The following is a 15743-nucleotide window of genomic DNA, read 5'->3' as shown; positions in this document are numbered from 1 at the left end:
TAGAACTAGAGGTACCTTTTCAGGACAGAGGTGAGGAGATTTTTTTCTTCCAGAGGGTTGTATGACTTTGGTACTCACTGCCTCACAAGGCAGTGGAGGCAGGGTCTTTGAATATTTTGGAGATAGAGATGGTTAGATCCTCGTTAGGCAAGACAATCAAGGGTCACGAAGCATAAGTTGGAATATGAATTCAAACCACAAACAGATCAGCCATGATCTAATTGGATGCCAGAGTGAGCTTGAGGGGCAGAATGGTCCACTTCTGCTTCTATTTTTTATGTTCATATGTAACTTCCAAGGCACTGAATGGTGGGGTGAAGGAATTTGGAACTTAGAAGAGATCAGGACTGGAGAAATGTAAGTTTTGAAGAGGCACAGTGTTGGAGAGGGCACAAAACAATGGAAATATGCGAAAACAGGATTGAGAATTTTAATATAAAATTATGTATTTTACTGGTGTTATTATAGTTAGGAATGCATATTAATATAAATGTACATTTCAGTATTTCGACATTGCACATTGCTGTTTCAGGGCAGAAAATGTCTGAAGGAACCTAACTCCAGCTATAACATTGATTCCTTTGGGAAACTATGATTCACTTAAAGTTGTAATTTTCAGGAACAGAACCATAACTTTAAATTGGTTCAATTGTACAGAAGTTTTTGGTTAGATTGCCCTGGAGTAATGTTACCATAGTCCTACTGGACTATATGGCTACTCTCTCATTAGCAGTGGTTTAACCTGATGGTCACTATGCCTCAAGTAAGGGGAGAGATTGAAAAGAGTCCTTCATAGTAATCACAGCCAGTATGGGAATTGAACCCTTGCTGTTGGCATTACCCTGCATGATAAACAAGCTCTTCAGCCAATTGAGCAATCCAACCCCCTGGAGTATTGTGTGCAGTTTTGCTCTCCTTACCTCAGAAGAGATATCACTGCCATAAATGGGATGCAATGAAGAAGACTCACAAAAGGATTGCAGGAATGTTTTTCTGTTCAACCAAGCCTCTAGACAACCGAAGCAAGACTTCACTACTCAATTTAAATTTATGATTCTGTTCCTGAAAAACACAACTTTAAGTGAATCATAGTTTCCCATAGGAATCAATGTTATAGCTGGAGTTAGGTTTCTTCAGATACTTTATGCCCAGAAGTTTCAATGTATAATGTTGAAATACTATAATGTCCTTGTAGAGCTGGATGAACACAGCAGGCCAAGCAGCATCAGACGAGCAGGAAAGCTGATGTTTTGGGCCTAGACCCTTCTTCAGAAATGGGGGAGAGGAAGGGGATTCTGAAATAATTTGGGAGAGAGAGGGAGGCGGATAGAAGATGGATAAAGGAGAAGATAAGTGGAGAGGAGACAGACAGGTCAAAGAGGCGGGGGTGGAGCCAGTAAAGGTGAGTGTAGGTGGGGAGTTAGGGAGGGGATAGGTCAGTCCAGGGAGGACGGACAGGTCAAGGGGGCGGGATGAGGCTAGTAGGTAGGAGATGGGGGTGGGGCTTGAGGTGGGAGGAGGGGATAGGTGGGAGGAAGGACAAGTTCGGGACACAGTGACAATCTGGGCTGATTTTGAGACGCGATTGGGGTAGGGGAGATTTTGAAGTTTGTGAAGTCTACATTGATACCATTGGGCTGCAGGGTTCCCAAGCGAAATATGAGGTGTTGTTCCTGCAACCTTCGGGTGGCATCGTTGTGGCACTGCAGGAGGCCCAGGATGGACATCTCGTCTAAGGGGTGGGAGGGGGAGTTGAAATGGTTTGCGACTGGGAGGTGCAGTTGTATGTTGTGAACCAAGCGTAGGTGTTCCGCAAAGCGGTCCCCAAGCTTCCGCTTGGTTTCCCCGATGTAGAGAAGGCCACATCTGGAACAGCGGATACATTAAACCAGATTAGCAGATGTGCAGGTGAACATCTGCTTGATGTGGAATGTCTTCTTGGGGCCTGGGATGGGGGTGAGGGGGGAGGTGTAGGGGCAGGTGTAGCACTGCCTGCGGTTGCAGGGAAAAGTGCCGGGTGTGGTGGGGCTGGAAGGGAGTGTGGAGCGGACAAGGGAGTCACGGAGAGTGGTCTCTCCAGAAAGCAGATAAGGGTGGGGAGGGAAAAATGTCTTTGGTGGTGGGGTCGGATGGCAGATGGCGGAAGTGTTGGAGGATGATGTGTTGGATCCGGAGGTTGGTGGGATGATACGTGAAGACGAGGGGGATTCTGTTTTGTTTGTTATTGCGGGGAGGGCGTGTGAGGGATGAGTTGCGGGAAATGCGGGAGACACGGTTGAGGGCGTTCTTGACCACTGAGGGGGGGAAGCTGCGGTCCTTGAAAAACGAGGACATCTGAGATGTACGGGAGTGGAATGCCTCATCCTGCGAGCAGATGCGGCGGAGGTGAAGGAATTGGGAATACGGGATGGCATTTTTGCAGGAAGGTGGGTGGGAGGAGGTGTATTCTAGGTAGCTGTGGGAGTTGGTAGGCTTGAAATGGATATCGGTTTCCAGGTGGTTGCCAGAGATGGAAACAGAGAGGTCCAGGAAGGAGATGAATGTGCATTCCTAGCTGTCCTTACCTGGTCTGGCCTACACGTGACTCCAGACCCAGAACAATGTGGTTGACTTTTAGCTGCCGTCTGGGCAATTAAAGGTGGCCAATAAATGCTGGACTAGCCAGTAATGTCTACATCATGTAAATGAATTTCAAAAACTCACAACCTTTCTACTTTGCTTTCCCCATTTAATATATTCATGAGTAGGATTTATCTCCTTAAGTAATTCAGTACTTTGCTTTATAGTTTTAACTTATTCTCTAATCAACCTCAGGAGGAGGGGCTTGAACCTGGGCTTCCTAGTCCAAGGGTAGGGACATTACCACTGAGCCACAATAATGTGGGATATTATGCGGGACATCGTGTTACACGAGTTACGTAAAACTGTTGCTGTTTCATGTCCCCAGCATTTGCAGCAAACATTCACTTGGCTTTTGTGCAAGAGTTGCAAATAACTGATGCCACGCCTTTCGCGACCCGAGCCAACAAAACACATTTTTGAAAATAAAAAGTTGTTTTGATGTGTGCAGTCAGTGTTGCGCAGGGAAGTGGCAAATTATAAAACTGCAACGAGGGGGTAGAGTTCAGCGTCAGTGGCCTGGGTTTAGAGTCAGCAGGTTAGAGCTGATTCTACCCGCTGAAGGGAAGGGGAATGGCGTTAGCGCGGACTCTGGTATCTGCTTCTTGGCTGAACAAGGCGATAAGCAGCGCTAAGGCCGGGCCGCTGCGGGTCCTGGACTCCTCCTGGTACCTCCCGAAGTTGCAGCGGGACGGCAAGAAGGAATTCCAGGAGAAGCACATCCCCGGCGCTACCTTCTTCGACTTGGACGAATGCAGCGACCACTCCTCCCCTTACGAGCACATGATGCCCGGGCAGGAGCATTTCTCCCGATACGTGGGCAACCTGGGTATCTGCAACGACACCCACGTCGTGATCTACGACGCCAGCGATTTCGGGATCTTCTGTGCCCCCCGGGCCTGGTGGATGTTCCGGGCCTTCGGTCACAGCCGAGTGTCGGTGCTGGACGGCGGCTTGCTCAACTGGTGCAGGGAGGGTTTCCCGGTGACTTCGGAACTGCAGGACTACACCGTGGCTGAGTACAAGGCAAACGCCAAACCCTGGGTTAAAACTTATCAGGAGATCCTGGACAACATCCGGAGCAAACAGTTCCAGCTGGTGGATGCCAGGTCCAAGGGCAGATTCAAAGGCACCGAACCTGAACCCAGAGAAGGTTCCTTAGAGTTTTTTTTTACTTGCTTCACCCCTCAATATAGCTTATTTCACTATTGCATCCGCCTAAAGTTTGCAGCACTTTGCATTGAGATCCTTCACTTAAATTTCTTCCAACATTTCTAAGGTGGCTGCCAACTCTTGCTTCCAGTAGTGAGCTAGTATTTATTGCCAACTCTGGAATAGCTGTGCTGGGGCTCAACGCAACAGCGAAGGGGTAGATATTTCCCTGAACTACTGCATTCTATATTCTATTGCAATTTTAAACAGCTCGAGGTTTCCCGAGCCAAGAGGCAACAGCACTGCTGTGGGACTGGAGTCATATCAGGGCAAAGCTGGGTATGCAAGGCCCACGTTAGTTACTTGTCCCTAGTTCCCCTTTAAGTAAATGGCTTGCTCGGTCATTTCCAACGCATTAGGAGTCGTCACATTGTTGTTGGCATGGAGTCACGTGTAGGCCAGACCAGGTAACATGGCAGATTAGTAAGAACTGCCGATGCTGGAGTTGGAGATAACACAGTGTGGAGCTGGAGGAACACAGCAGGCCAGGCAGCATCAGAGGAGCAGGAAAGCTGACGTTTCGGGTCGGGACCCTTCTTCAGAAAATCTGAATCAGCTTTCCTGCTCCTCTGATGCTGCCTGGCCTGCTGTGTTCCTCCAGCTCCACAGTGTGCTAACATGGCAGATTTCCTCACCTCGAGGATATTAGTGAAGCAAAGAGGTTTTACAAAAATTATTGGTTTTATGGTCACTATTTCTGACTAACTTTATATTTCCAATGTTATTCATTAAATCTTAGGTCCTGCGTGCAGCTGTGATGAAATTTAAACCTATGACCCCAGAGTATTTTAGGAATCTAGATTACAAGTCCAATAGCATTACCATAACATCATTATCTCCCTCATGGTACAGTTAGCTTTGTTTTTTCATTGCATTTTTACAGTGTAAGATAGTGATAAATTTATACTGTGTATTTCAGGATCAAGGTTACCCAGCATGTTCCCCTAATTTTTTGAAAGGCAGACGATACATTGAGTCTAAAGTTACGCTGGGGCCCTACTATGACACAGCTGACGGACTATGTCTTATGATGAGGTTGTTACAAAAGTTCCAAGGTAGTAGACAGAATTATAGATAATCTGATTAAAACGGCCTTATAAACAGGCCAATTGACCTGATGTAAATAATCAGATTTCTGATCAATTCAATTCACATATCGATTGAGTGGTTAAGAAGGCATTTAGCACACTTGCTTTCATTGCTCATACCTTTGAATACAGGAGTTGTGACATTATGCTGAGGTTGTAAAAGACATTGGTGAGACCTTTTCTGAAGTACTGTTTGTCCATTTCTGGTCCCCCTATGATAGGAAGGATGTTATTAAGCTAGAGAGGGTTCAGAAGAGATTTACCAGGATGTGGCTGGGAATGGAGGGTATGAGTTATAAGGAGAGACTGGATAGACTGGGTCGTCTTCTTAACTAAAGCGTAGGAGATTGAGGAGTGATCTTATTGAGGTTTAAAAAATCATGAGAGGTATAGATAAGGTGAATGGCGGGTGTCTTTTCCCTTGGGTGAGAAGATTTCAAGACTCAGGTATATTTTTAAGGTGAGAGGAGAAAGATTTAAAAGAAGACATGAGGGGCAGTTTTTTTTTTACAAAGAGTGATTCGTGGGTGGAATGAACCTCCAGAGGAATTGGTGAATGCAGGTACAGTTACAACGTTTTAAAGACATTTAGATAACATACATGAATAAGAAATGTTTGGAGGGATACGGACCAAGCACAGGCAGGTGGGACTAGTTTTGTTTGGGATTAGGGTTGGCTGACCGAAGGGTCTGTTTCCATGCTGTATGACTGTATGACTCAAACAAATTAAATAGTATTTCTCCTGATAACAAAAATGTGAACCTACATGTACAGTTCCCAGTTACATGGATTAGACAAAAACATTTTGAGCATGCACATTCAAGATATTGTGGCCCATTAGTTGCACAAATGGATGTGTGTTGAAGAAATCAATAAATTTTGAACTACTCATGTTTACTGCTTGCCTCCACCTGTGATAGATGTAGAACGTTCTGAGGTTGTGACTCACTTGAAGCAGTTGATGTCTTATTGGCTTTCAGCCATCTCGGTGATTCTTCTTCACAAGTGGAGTATTGTGTGCAGTTCTGCTCAGCACATTACAGGAAGGACATATTTGCTGTGAAGAGAGTGCAGAGAAAATGTGCTAGAGTACAGTTAGGTGGGGTGGATTGTAGCTACGAGGAGAGGTCCTTGGAACAGAGAAAGCTGAGGGGTGATATGATTGAGGTATACAAAAATGTGAGGGGTATTTAAAGAGAGAGAAAGACAGTATACAGGAGGAACCTGTTTCCCTTGGCAGATAGTTTGAAACTCAGGAGTCTTGGATTCAAGCTAAATGGCGGAAGGATTAAAGGGGATGTGAGGGAAAACCTTTTTATGCAGAGGGTGGTGGGTGTCTCAAATTTGCTTGAATTGGTGCTGGAGGTAGAGACTCTAAACTCTTTTAAAAGTACCTGGACCTGCATCTTAAGAGCTGTAAGCTGCAGGTCAATGGGCTGTATGCAGGAGGATGGCATTAGAAAAGGCATCTGCGTGTCTTTGTATCGGCATGGACAAGATAGGCCAGATGCCCCCTAATGTGCTGTATCAGTTCTGGAGTTCTATGATAATTGTGAGTAACTGGGATGGCTGGGACTGGGTTGGTTTGGGAGTCACCTTTTGCGGGATGGACATCGTAAGGATTTGGATCTGTTACATTGGCCAATATATCAGCATCTGTCATCATGGGGATTGATATTCTGCCATGCATTGATGTCGTCACTGTCTAATTCATCTCCAAGTATGGACCTGGTGGTGCTTAGATTAACATCCTAGTTCAAAACTGTCTTCTCACTCCTATGTACCTTTTCTTCTTCATCCTTCTCGTCATCAGCATTGCTGTCCAACTCAAATGGAATAACCTCAAGCTCTTAATACAGTTGCTTACCGGCTCTCACTGGGCACAGTTGTCTATGTAGATTCCCTCTTTCACATTGAGTTTCTTCAAGCAAGTTGTGACTGCACTTTACTGTCCACTATATCCTTGGTTACTTAGAATTCGGATTAGCTATTATTGTCACATGTACTCATATTAGTACAGTGAAATGTTTACGAGTCAAAAGTCATGAAAGGCATGGACAGGGTGAATAGCCAATGTCTTTTTCCCAGGGTAGGGGAGTCCAAAACTAGAGGGCATAGGTTTAAGGTGAGAGGGGAAAGATATAAAAGGGACCTGAGGGGAAAGATATAAAAGGGACCTGAGGGGCAACTTATTCATAGAGTGGGTGGTGTGTGCATGGAATGAGTTGTCAGAAGAAGTGGTGGAGGCTGGTATAATTACAACATTTGAAAGGCATCTGGATAGGTTTAGAGGGATATAAGCCAAATGCTGCTAATGAGGCTAGATTAACTTAGGATATTTTGTTGGCATAGACGAGTTGAACTGAAGGGTCTCTTTCTGTGCTGTACAACTCTGACTCTAAGTTGCCATGTTGGCACCGTCTTAGGTACCAAGGAACCTAGGTACTGATTCTTAAGTACAAATTCTCAGGGAAGAATAATAGAAAAATAAAGAAATAAAAGTCCAGCAATAAATTAGAAAAGTAGAGAAATAAGTGTTCAGAATAACAGTCCTTCCAACCCAGACTGCGCCAGGCTTCACCTGATGGCCAGGAGTTCAAGTCCACACTGAGGCCAGGAGTCCACACTGGCTTTCACCCCAGACATCGCCGAAACTACCTAAAGGATAGGAGATAAAAAGAAAAGTGACAAAAGAGAGATAAAAGGTAAAGAAATAGATGGAGCAAACGAATCCTACTCCACCGCCATCTTGGAGACAAATTTCTGTCATTAAAATGTGAAGGTGGATATTGGGTGATAAAACAGCAGTAACTGAGCTGTATGTCCTGCATCTTGTTCTGTTTTGTCTTGGGATGTCATTTGTCCTACGTTTCTATGGCAGTGACTGGGAGGTTGCTAGGGCTGGTGGTGGTCTCATGTCACTGTTTCTACATTTGTGCTGTACCTGTGTGTAGGTGAGTTTGGTCAGTCAGTGCCTACGTATTTCTGCTCTGTGTGTGTGTGTGTGTGTGTGTGAGAGAGAGAGAGAGAGGTGGATATCAATCAGTCCTAGTCTTTGGTTGGATTTGGAAAAAGAGACTGCTGATTGTGTCAGGTCAAGGAGGACTGAGTTGGAAAGGCATTTGTGTGGCAGTAAACGGCATATTGTATGTAGGGAGAAGACCACTGACTGGATTAAAGAGGTAGACAGTGAGTACAGCGTACAAGGAACTGTTCCTTATTTTACTTCCTCAGAGCTGGTGACCCTGGTTGATATGCTGCCTTGGTTAATGGGATAAAATTTTGCTGTGTTTGTTGGGAAAGCATTCGATCCTTTCATCACATTAGCAGATTCTGTGTGTGCAAGCCTTTTATCAAGCAGGTGATAGTTGTGTCTCCAGTGTTTGCTGGCATTTGGTCTGGACTCGTGATGGGACCAGTCTTTGGAAATTGATGGAATAATCTAGGCTTTGGCACCAAATGAGAATTACCGTGTTAGCCATTTTAGGTGTGGTGAAGTTTGATGAATTTTCTGAAGCTGACAAGTTTTGTTTCAGAGAAGAGGGCACTGTCAACCTTGTCTTTGCCTATTTGAACCCAGACATTTTGGTATCGTTTCTTGTCATGGGTGTCTTCTTTGGTAACATTTAGTAGTACACGACCACCTGGTCACCGTTATAGATATTTTTCATCGGTGCATCTTCTGCCATCTAGAATCTTCTTTAATTCAACGGGAACTGATGTTGCAGCTAGATTGTTGGCTTGGTTTTCTCTTATGAGACCTTGCAGAATACTGTACCTGTTCTTGAATCTCATTGACCATCTTTGCTGGCTCCAAACTCACTGGGAATCTGATAGTTTTATTCACTTGCTGGAAAAAAAAAACATCCTAGCTTGGGTGTGAATGACAGCAGCAGACACAGTATACCCTCAGCTCTCAGCAAGCTGAACTATGTGTGTAACAGCCTTGTCATCTTTTTGGGTGTTCTTTTTCAACTGGCCACCTGTGTCCATCGATCTCCCTCAACAGCATCTTCAGCTTCTCTTCATCTTTAACGTAGGAAATGGGAATAGGAGTAGACCCCTTGACCCATTGAGCATGCTCCACCGTTCAACTAAATCATGGCTGATCTTTCACTTAAATGTCATCCACCCATACTATCCCCATATCCCTTGATGCCTTCAATATGTAGAAATCTATCAATCTCTCTCTTGAATATACTTGATAACTGAGCTATCTGCAAAGCATTGCTTCAGCAATCCCCATTATTTTTGAAACAGATTTGAAGAGTCTCACAGTGCAGATAGGGGCCATTCACCTCATTGAGTCCACACCGACCCTCCCTAACACTGTAATTGCACATTTACCATGGCTAATCTGCCTAGTCTGCACATCTGTGGACGCTACAGTCAATTTAGCATGGTCAATCCACCTAACACACCTCTTTGGACTGTGGGAGGAGACCAGAGCACCTGACAGAAACCCATGCAGACCCAGAGAGAATGTGCAAACTCCACACAGACAGTCACCCGAGGGTGGAATCTAACCTGGGTCCCTGGTGCTGAGGTGTTTGCATAGTGCCTTCTTTCATCCAGTTGATGATTTTAGCTTCATTTCAAGTATAAATTTTTTTTCTTTTTTGAGTCAGTGGACATGATTGTATGTGGATTGTTGTCTGACAACAAATCTGTGGTTATGGGGTTAGGGAGGATGGGTCTGGGTGGGATACTGTTCGGAGGGATGGTGTAGACTTGATGGGCTGATTGCTGTCTGATAATCAGCACAAGGACAAATGACTATATCCTGAAAACACTGTTCAATTATGATGAGCAAATTTCTCTAATCCCCTTAATTAATCCCAAGGTTGCCACTTTATTTATGTTGGATGGTTTTAAGTCTAACTGAGTTTTATATCAAAAAAAATTAACTGAATACATTACTGTAAACATTATATACAAAAATGAATTTAAACAAATAAGAAATGTAAAGTGTGATTTGGAAATAAAACATTTGACAAACGGCCATTTTATGGAATTGCTTGTCAGGTAGCAATAAATTTTAGACCAAACTGCAAACCTATACTATAGCAGACCATATTATAGCAGGGCCCCAGTGTAATATTTACTTGCAGTTTGGCAAGTATAATGACTGATTTATGCAGCATTTTATTTATATTTAATAGCAAAATGTCCCAAGTTTCTTCTCAGTTGGTTGTGTTGAGATTATACAGGATGGTGGTGGAAGCAGATTACTTAGCTTCTTGGATTTATTTTAAAACAGCACACAAAATTGTTGCTCCATCCATGGGGTAGGGGGCTTGGACATAGGGGAGTTTGGGCCCTAAAATTATTGAACTCAATATTGAGTCCAGAGGGCTGTTGGGTCCCCAAGCAGAAATTGAGGTGGTGTTCCTCCAGCTTGCATTGGGTTTTGCTGGAACACTGCAGCAAGCCATAGACAGAGATGTTGGCCAGGGAGCAGGGTGGTGCGTTAAAGTGACGGGCAACAGGTAGTTCACGGTCTTTTTTGCGAGCAGAATGTAGATGTTCTGCGAAGCGGTCGCCAAGTCTACGCTTTGTTTCCCCAATGTAGAGGAGACCACATTATGAGCAGCGAATGCAGTAAACTAGATTCTGGGAAGTGCATGAAAGGTATGTTTGGGCTCTTGGATACTGGGGAGGGAGGAGATAAATGGGCAGGTGTCTCACCTTCGCCGGTTGTGGGGGAAGATGCCATTGGGCTGTGGGGAGGTGTTCGGGGTGAAGGAAGTGTGGACCAGGGTGACCCGGAGGGAACGGTCCCTGCGGAAGGCGGACAAGGGAGGGGAGGGGAATGGAGTCTTTACAGGAAGTGGGGTGTGAGGATGTATAGTCCAGGTGGATGCTGGTGGGCTGGTAAGTAAGGATAAGGGGAACCCTATCGCTGTTGCGGGAGGGAAGAGAAGGGGTGAGGGCGGAAGTGTGGGAGATAGGTCGGACCTGGTTCAGGATCCTGTCGACAACTGAGCTGGGGAATCCTCGATTGAGGAAGAAGGTGGACATTTTGGAGGCTCCCTTGTCGAAATTGACAGGTGGACTATACATCCTCACACCCCACTTCCGGTAAAGACTCCATCCCATTTTCTCAGTTCCTCCATCTCCGTCACATATGTTCAGATGAGGCTGTTAAAAACTGAGATTAGAAGCTGCCTGTTTCCTACAACAATGACTTGTACTTCTTTTGACTGGTAAGTACATTGAGATGTTACGAGAGGCAATTTATAAGTACAGACTTGACATTTATTCTCTGGTCCAAAACAGCTGAATGCAAAGCTTGGACACTGGCAGAGCTTCCACATTTGGTTGGGGTGAGGGTGGGTTGTGAATTAAATTGTTCTGCCCCCAAGATTACTTGTGACTTGAGAATCTAAGCAGCACAGGTATTTAAATTCTGACAAAACTCTAACATTTAACATCTACATTTTTACAGACTAACAAATGGAATGCTGTAAACGATTGACCATATGTTCATTTTTCCATGATGTGGTATTAACTTGTTTCAGTTTGTTTTGTGGGAATTTCTAATAAAAATCATTACTCATCAACCAGACTTCAGATTTTAAACAGTCATATCAAAAGACTTCACTCAAGTCTGTGGACTTCAAGAATGTTTGACTTAAGGGATCTGAAGGTACAGATTCCAAATTGTCCCGTAACATATTAACCTCAAGGTCAAAAATCACCAGGTTATAGTCCAACAGGTTTATTTGAACATATTCTGTTCAAAAAGCACACAGTTTGTTGACACAATCAGTCAATGGGGCATTTTATAAATTCCTGCTTTGCAGAAACACAGACAGATTCTAAACAAGGACTCACACCTAAAGTGCATTTGTCTGACATGAGATGTCACCTCTTGTATATTCTGATAAAACCTTTAGTTATTTCAGGGCAGTGACTTGAAAGAAAGACTTGGGATTTACATCTTAATCAATCAAAACCTGCATCTCCTTTCTAACTGAGTAAAGATTTAACAGAAGGGAGTCAGCCAGCCATTTTAGGCTTATTCAATACATTCGCATCAGCTATATGATCCTTTGATCTTTTACTTATAAATTCTGTGTCTTGATACCACCTCTCTCATTACACCTGAGGAAGACACAACACTTCAAAAGCTAGTGTGTTTAAATAAATCTGGCCTTGTCCAACCCAGTCCAATGCTGGCACCTCCACAACATATTAACCTGGCAGCGGAGGCTCACATCACAAATAATGACCATATTCAGTAGCACAGCCACAATAATTTGCCTTACATTCCTTTTCTAAGCAAGCAGGGTACTACCACTCTGGAAGCTCATCACAAAGTTTGGGTTTTCAAACCAAGTAGCTCAGAAGCCTGCAGCAGTAGGGATAATCTATTCCTGATGTATATAGACTCCCCCACCCTCCGTTATGCCATTCCCTGCAGGTGACTCACAGATTAGCAAAAGCAAATGTTAGCGAAAATTCCAATTGCACAGAAATCTGGAAATTGTACCAGGTTCCCAACTCGGGATAACACAGAAATTCAGACCTGCATTTATATAGCATTTCTCACAAGCACAGGCAATCTTCTTAGCCAGTGAAGATATTCTGAAGGATGGTCAGCATTGGAATTCAGCGAATTCAGCAATGCAGAGCCAATTTCCACAAACTGCAATGTGATAATGACCAGATAATCTTTTTTGACAATCTTGAGTGAAGGATAACTGCTGAGGGTGATCCATCAGGGTGATGAGCCAAGGCCAAAGGAATAAGTATTCCAACATTCTTAAAAAAAAAATTAGGAGAGGAAATTGGATAAAGTAAGAGGTTTTGGTTCAATGATGTTTCAGAAACCTGTTAGCTTTTACAGGACATCTGAGAAGAAATGGACACTGGTTCGGAGAACAATAATGGAATATTTGCCAGTATGCTAATAAGATTTGTATAAGCATTTGACCATTGCTACATATGTGATTTACTTGAACTGGGTGTGGTTTCCTTCAATTCACACTTTTTTATTTGTCCTGTTTCTCAAGGTATTGAACCTGGGCACATCCCTAACAGTACCAATATCCCCTTTAATATGTTCATGGATCCAGAGACTCTGAGGATGAAGAGTGAAAAGGAGCTGCAGCGCTTGTTTGAGGATCACAATATTGACCTGAAGAAACCACTGGTAGGGACCTGTGGCACCGGGATCACTGCCTGCTTTGTCGCTCTTGGTGCCCACCTCTGTGGGAAAGAAGATGTGATGATCTACGATGGCTCCTGGCTAGAGTGGTTCGCACGAGCCGACCCCAATCACATTATCTCAGAGAGAAATGAGAAAATCAAATAGGTAGCACTGAAATCAATGTTTTAGATTGTGCTGTTCCAGTATCAAGATTAGTAGATAATTTGGGAGTTCTATTTGAGTAGCCAAGGAGTCTACCTTTTATGATGTTGGAGGTAGGATGAGGATATCAATTAAAATCAAGCAACTACTTCAAAGGTTCAATCTATTCCCTGTTAGAAGGGTTCTCTGGGCACTTAGCAAGTGTTCTTCTGTGTATACATGGCAACAGTCAATGGCCCTGTTTTGTAATGTTGCTTCAGTCATAATTGTATATTTCTCAAGTGATGATTTGCCTGGAGACTCAATCTTTTTCACAAGATGCAGAAGGGTGGTCTAGAACAGCTTTAAGTGCTGAGTCAGTGATAGAATGTTGGAGTGAGATGCCTGACCATGAAGGGAAATGAATCCATTTCTCGGTAAGGTTTGGCACCTTCCAGAATCATTCACAGTTTTGTTTCTTGCCATGTTTGTTTGAAGCACTATGTTGTTATTTCCTGAAGATGCTAGACGTGCTGAAGCTGAGTGTCCGCTGAATTTCAAAATGCTTCTCAGTGATTTCCTCCTTGAATGCAGTGACTGCTCTGTGTGTAGCCAAGATTTCAATGTGAGACCAGATGACTTTTGATGAATATTGGATGCCAGAAGTTGAAATATGAGTCTGGCATATCTTCCCTTTCTAAGTGAAATTGTTTGTTATCGAGTCAAAGTTCCCTTTGTTATTAACATTGTAAACTGTAAACTGTCTCAGCCTATGTTAATAGGACGTCACTTGTGGGTCAGAAGTTAGTTTACTTATGCTGCATCCAACTGTGTGAGAGAAATGACGGGTAAATCTCTGTTCTATTCCTTATCTAAGCCACGCAACTGAAAATTCAAAACATTTCCCCTCAGCAAGGAAGAAATATAGTAGAGAGGAATAACACTTCGATAAACTCTGCATCCTAACCAGACTTGCTGTATAGAAACTGAGACTATTTTCAGGGCAAGTGTGTATCTAATCTCCAGTTCCAAGTTGTTAAATTGGAAATAAGTTGACAGTAAAGCTGGTCTTAATTGCTGAATAAGTAGCATCCGTGTTAAATCCAAAGTTTGCATGCAGTGACCAATTCCTGACATTGCAATGAAACCTGGTTCTTTCAATAGCATTCTGAATATTTTCCAGCAGCATGTTCTGGCTGGTTATCCATCTTTGTATACCTAATACATACCAAATGTGCCTCTGACCTTCTCAGTTTTCCACACAGGCCAAGTGTGCTGTAATGTAGATTTATAGTATAAATTGGAAAAGGAGATGGAACATTATGCAAAAAAAGCCTTCCTTGTACACCTCACTGTGATTAAAAGAAATAATGCTACAGGCGTTGGCAAATCAATACCAAGGTAATCTAATTTGCTGCTGTAACAATCTTCCCTCTGGCTACTTGAAATGTTTAATTAAAAGCTTGAGTTTTGAAGGATTTGTGTGAGACAAATATGTCCAGATTACTTTCAAGAGAACCTTAATTAAGATGAATATTCAAAGAGGGAATGAGGGCATTAGTGTTACTGCATAAATTTGATGAATTGTTTAATGTGTACCTGAAAATAGAAAGTAGATAAGATACAATGAGAAGTCAAACAATCTGAAGAATTCAATTAGTCTGTAACAGACAACCAACTGAGTTTGCAGCAACACTATAGGGCTCAGTGTTGTGGCTTTCTTCCCATGAGTTTTCAGTGCTACACTCTACATTCAAAAGTATCAATTGCGTGTGTCTGGAAATTCCTCTGTAATGTGGACAAAGAAAATAGATAGTGGAATTTCTGCCAATGACGTCCACCTTCTTGGTTAGCTGGCTTGGTTGTGGGTTCAAGTCCACATCAAAAACTTCCAGAATAAAATCTAGACTGACTCTACAATGCAGCATCCAAGGAGTGCTGCACTGCCAGAAATACCCTGTCTCTAGTGAGACATTAAACCAAGGCCTTGAATACAGTCTCAGATCAAAGCAAGAGGAAAATAAACAACATTAGAGCTTCAGGTCATTAACTTTCCACTGAAAGGAGTGTTAATACTTTTTTGTAGGTTAATTGCTAATTGTGTCCCTGACCCAATGAATGCCAATTGTAATCATTTCAATAAAATTAATTCAGTTGAGTAAGTATTTTTATTTGATTCCTTTTGCATCAAAGATCAAAGGTATAATAGCAGTCTTTGCTGTGTATTTTCTGTTGCGGGGGAATCAGAACATTGCATTAAACACCATTTTTAGAAATGGGTTAGATTTTACTTACAGTTCATTTGGTCCAACTGTTATCCTTGCTGTCAAGGCAAGTAATAATGAAAAGGTTGTAGGTTGTGAATTTTATCTCTCCGAACCCAAAGCCTCAAATGTGCTCCTTCTGTAACCAAGGTATGCAGAACCAAAATATTTGATGAAAAAGGGAGAGTGGAGCAAGACGGAATGTAGTAGTACCTAACAGTACAGCAAGGAGAATTGACACTGTTCTCTGCAGCAAAGAATGT

At 43.1% G+C, this 15743-nt stretch overlaps 1 protein-coding gene across 1 annotated transcript; it reads left to right on the top strand.

Moving 5' to 3' along the window:
- The first annotated feature begins 2957 nt into the window (after positions 1 to 2957).
- On the top strand, positions 2958 to 15374 carry mpst (mercaptopyruvate sulfurtransferase). The gene is made up of 2 exons (XM_020519513.2): positions 2958 to 3772; positions 12939 to 15374. The coding sequence occupies exons 1-2, from the start codon at positions 3193 to 3195 to the stop codon at positions 13238 to 13240; spliced, it is 882 nt and encodes a 293-aa protein (XP_020375102.2). The 5' UTR covers positions 2958 to 3192; the 3' UTR covers positions 13241 to 15374.
- The last annotated feature ends 369 nt before the right edge of the window (positions 15375 to 15743 follow it).

Source organism: Rhincodon typus, chromosome 37, assembly GCF_021869965.1.
Source record: "Rhincodon typus isolate 14 chromosome 37, sRhiTyp1.1, whole genome shotgun sequence".
Classification (NCBI taxonomy): Eukaryota; Metazoa; Chordata; class Chondrichthyes; order Orectolobiformes; family Rhincodontidae; genus Rhincodon; species Rhincodon typus.
Note: the sequence above shows the minus strand (reverse complement) of the source record. Positions and strands in the feature narration are given on the sequence as shown.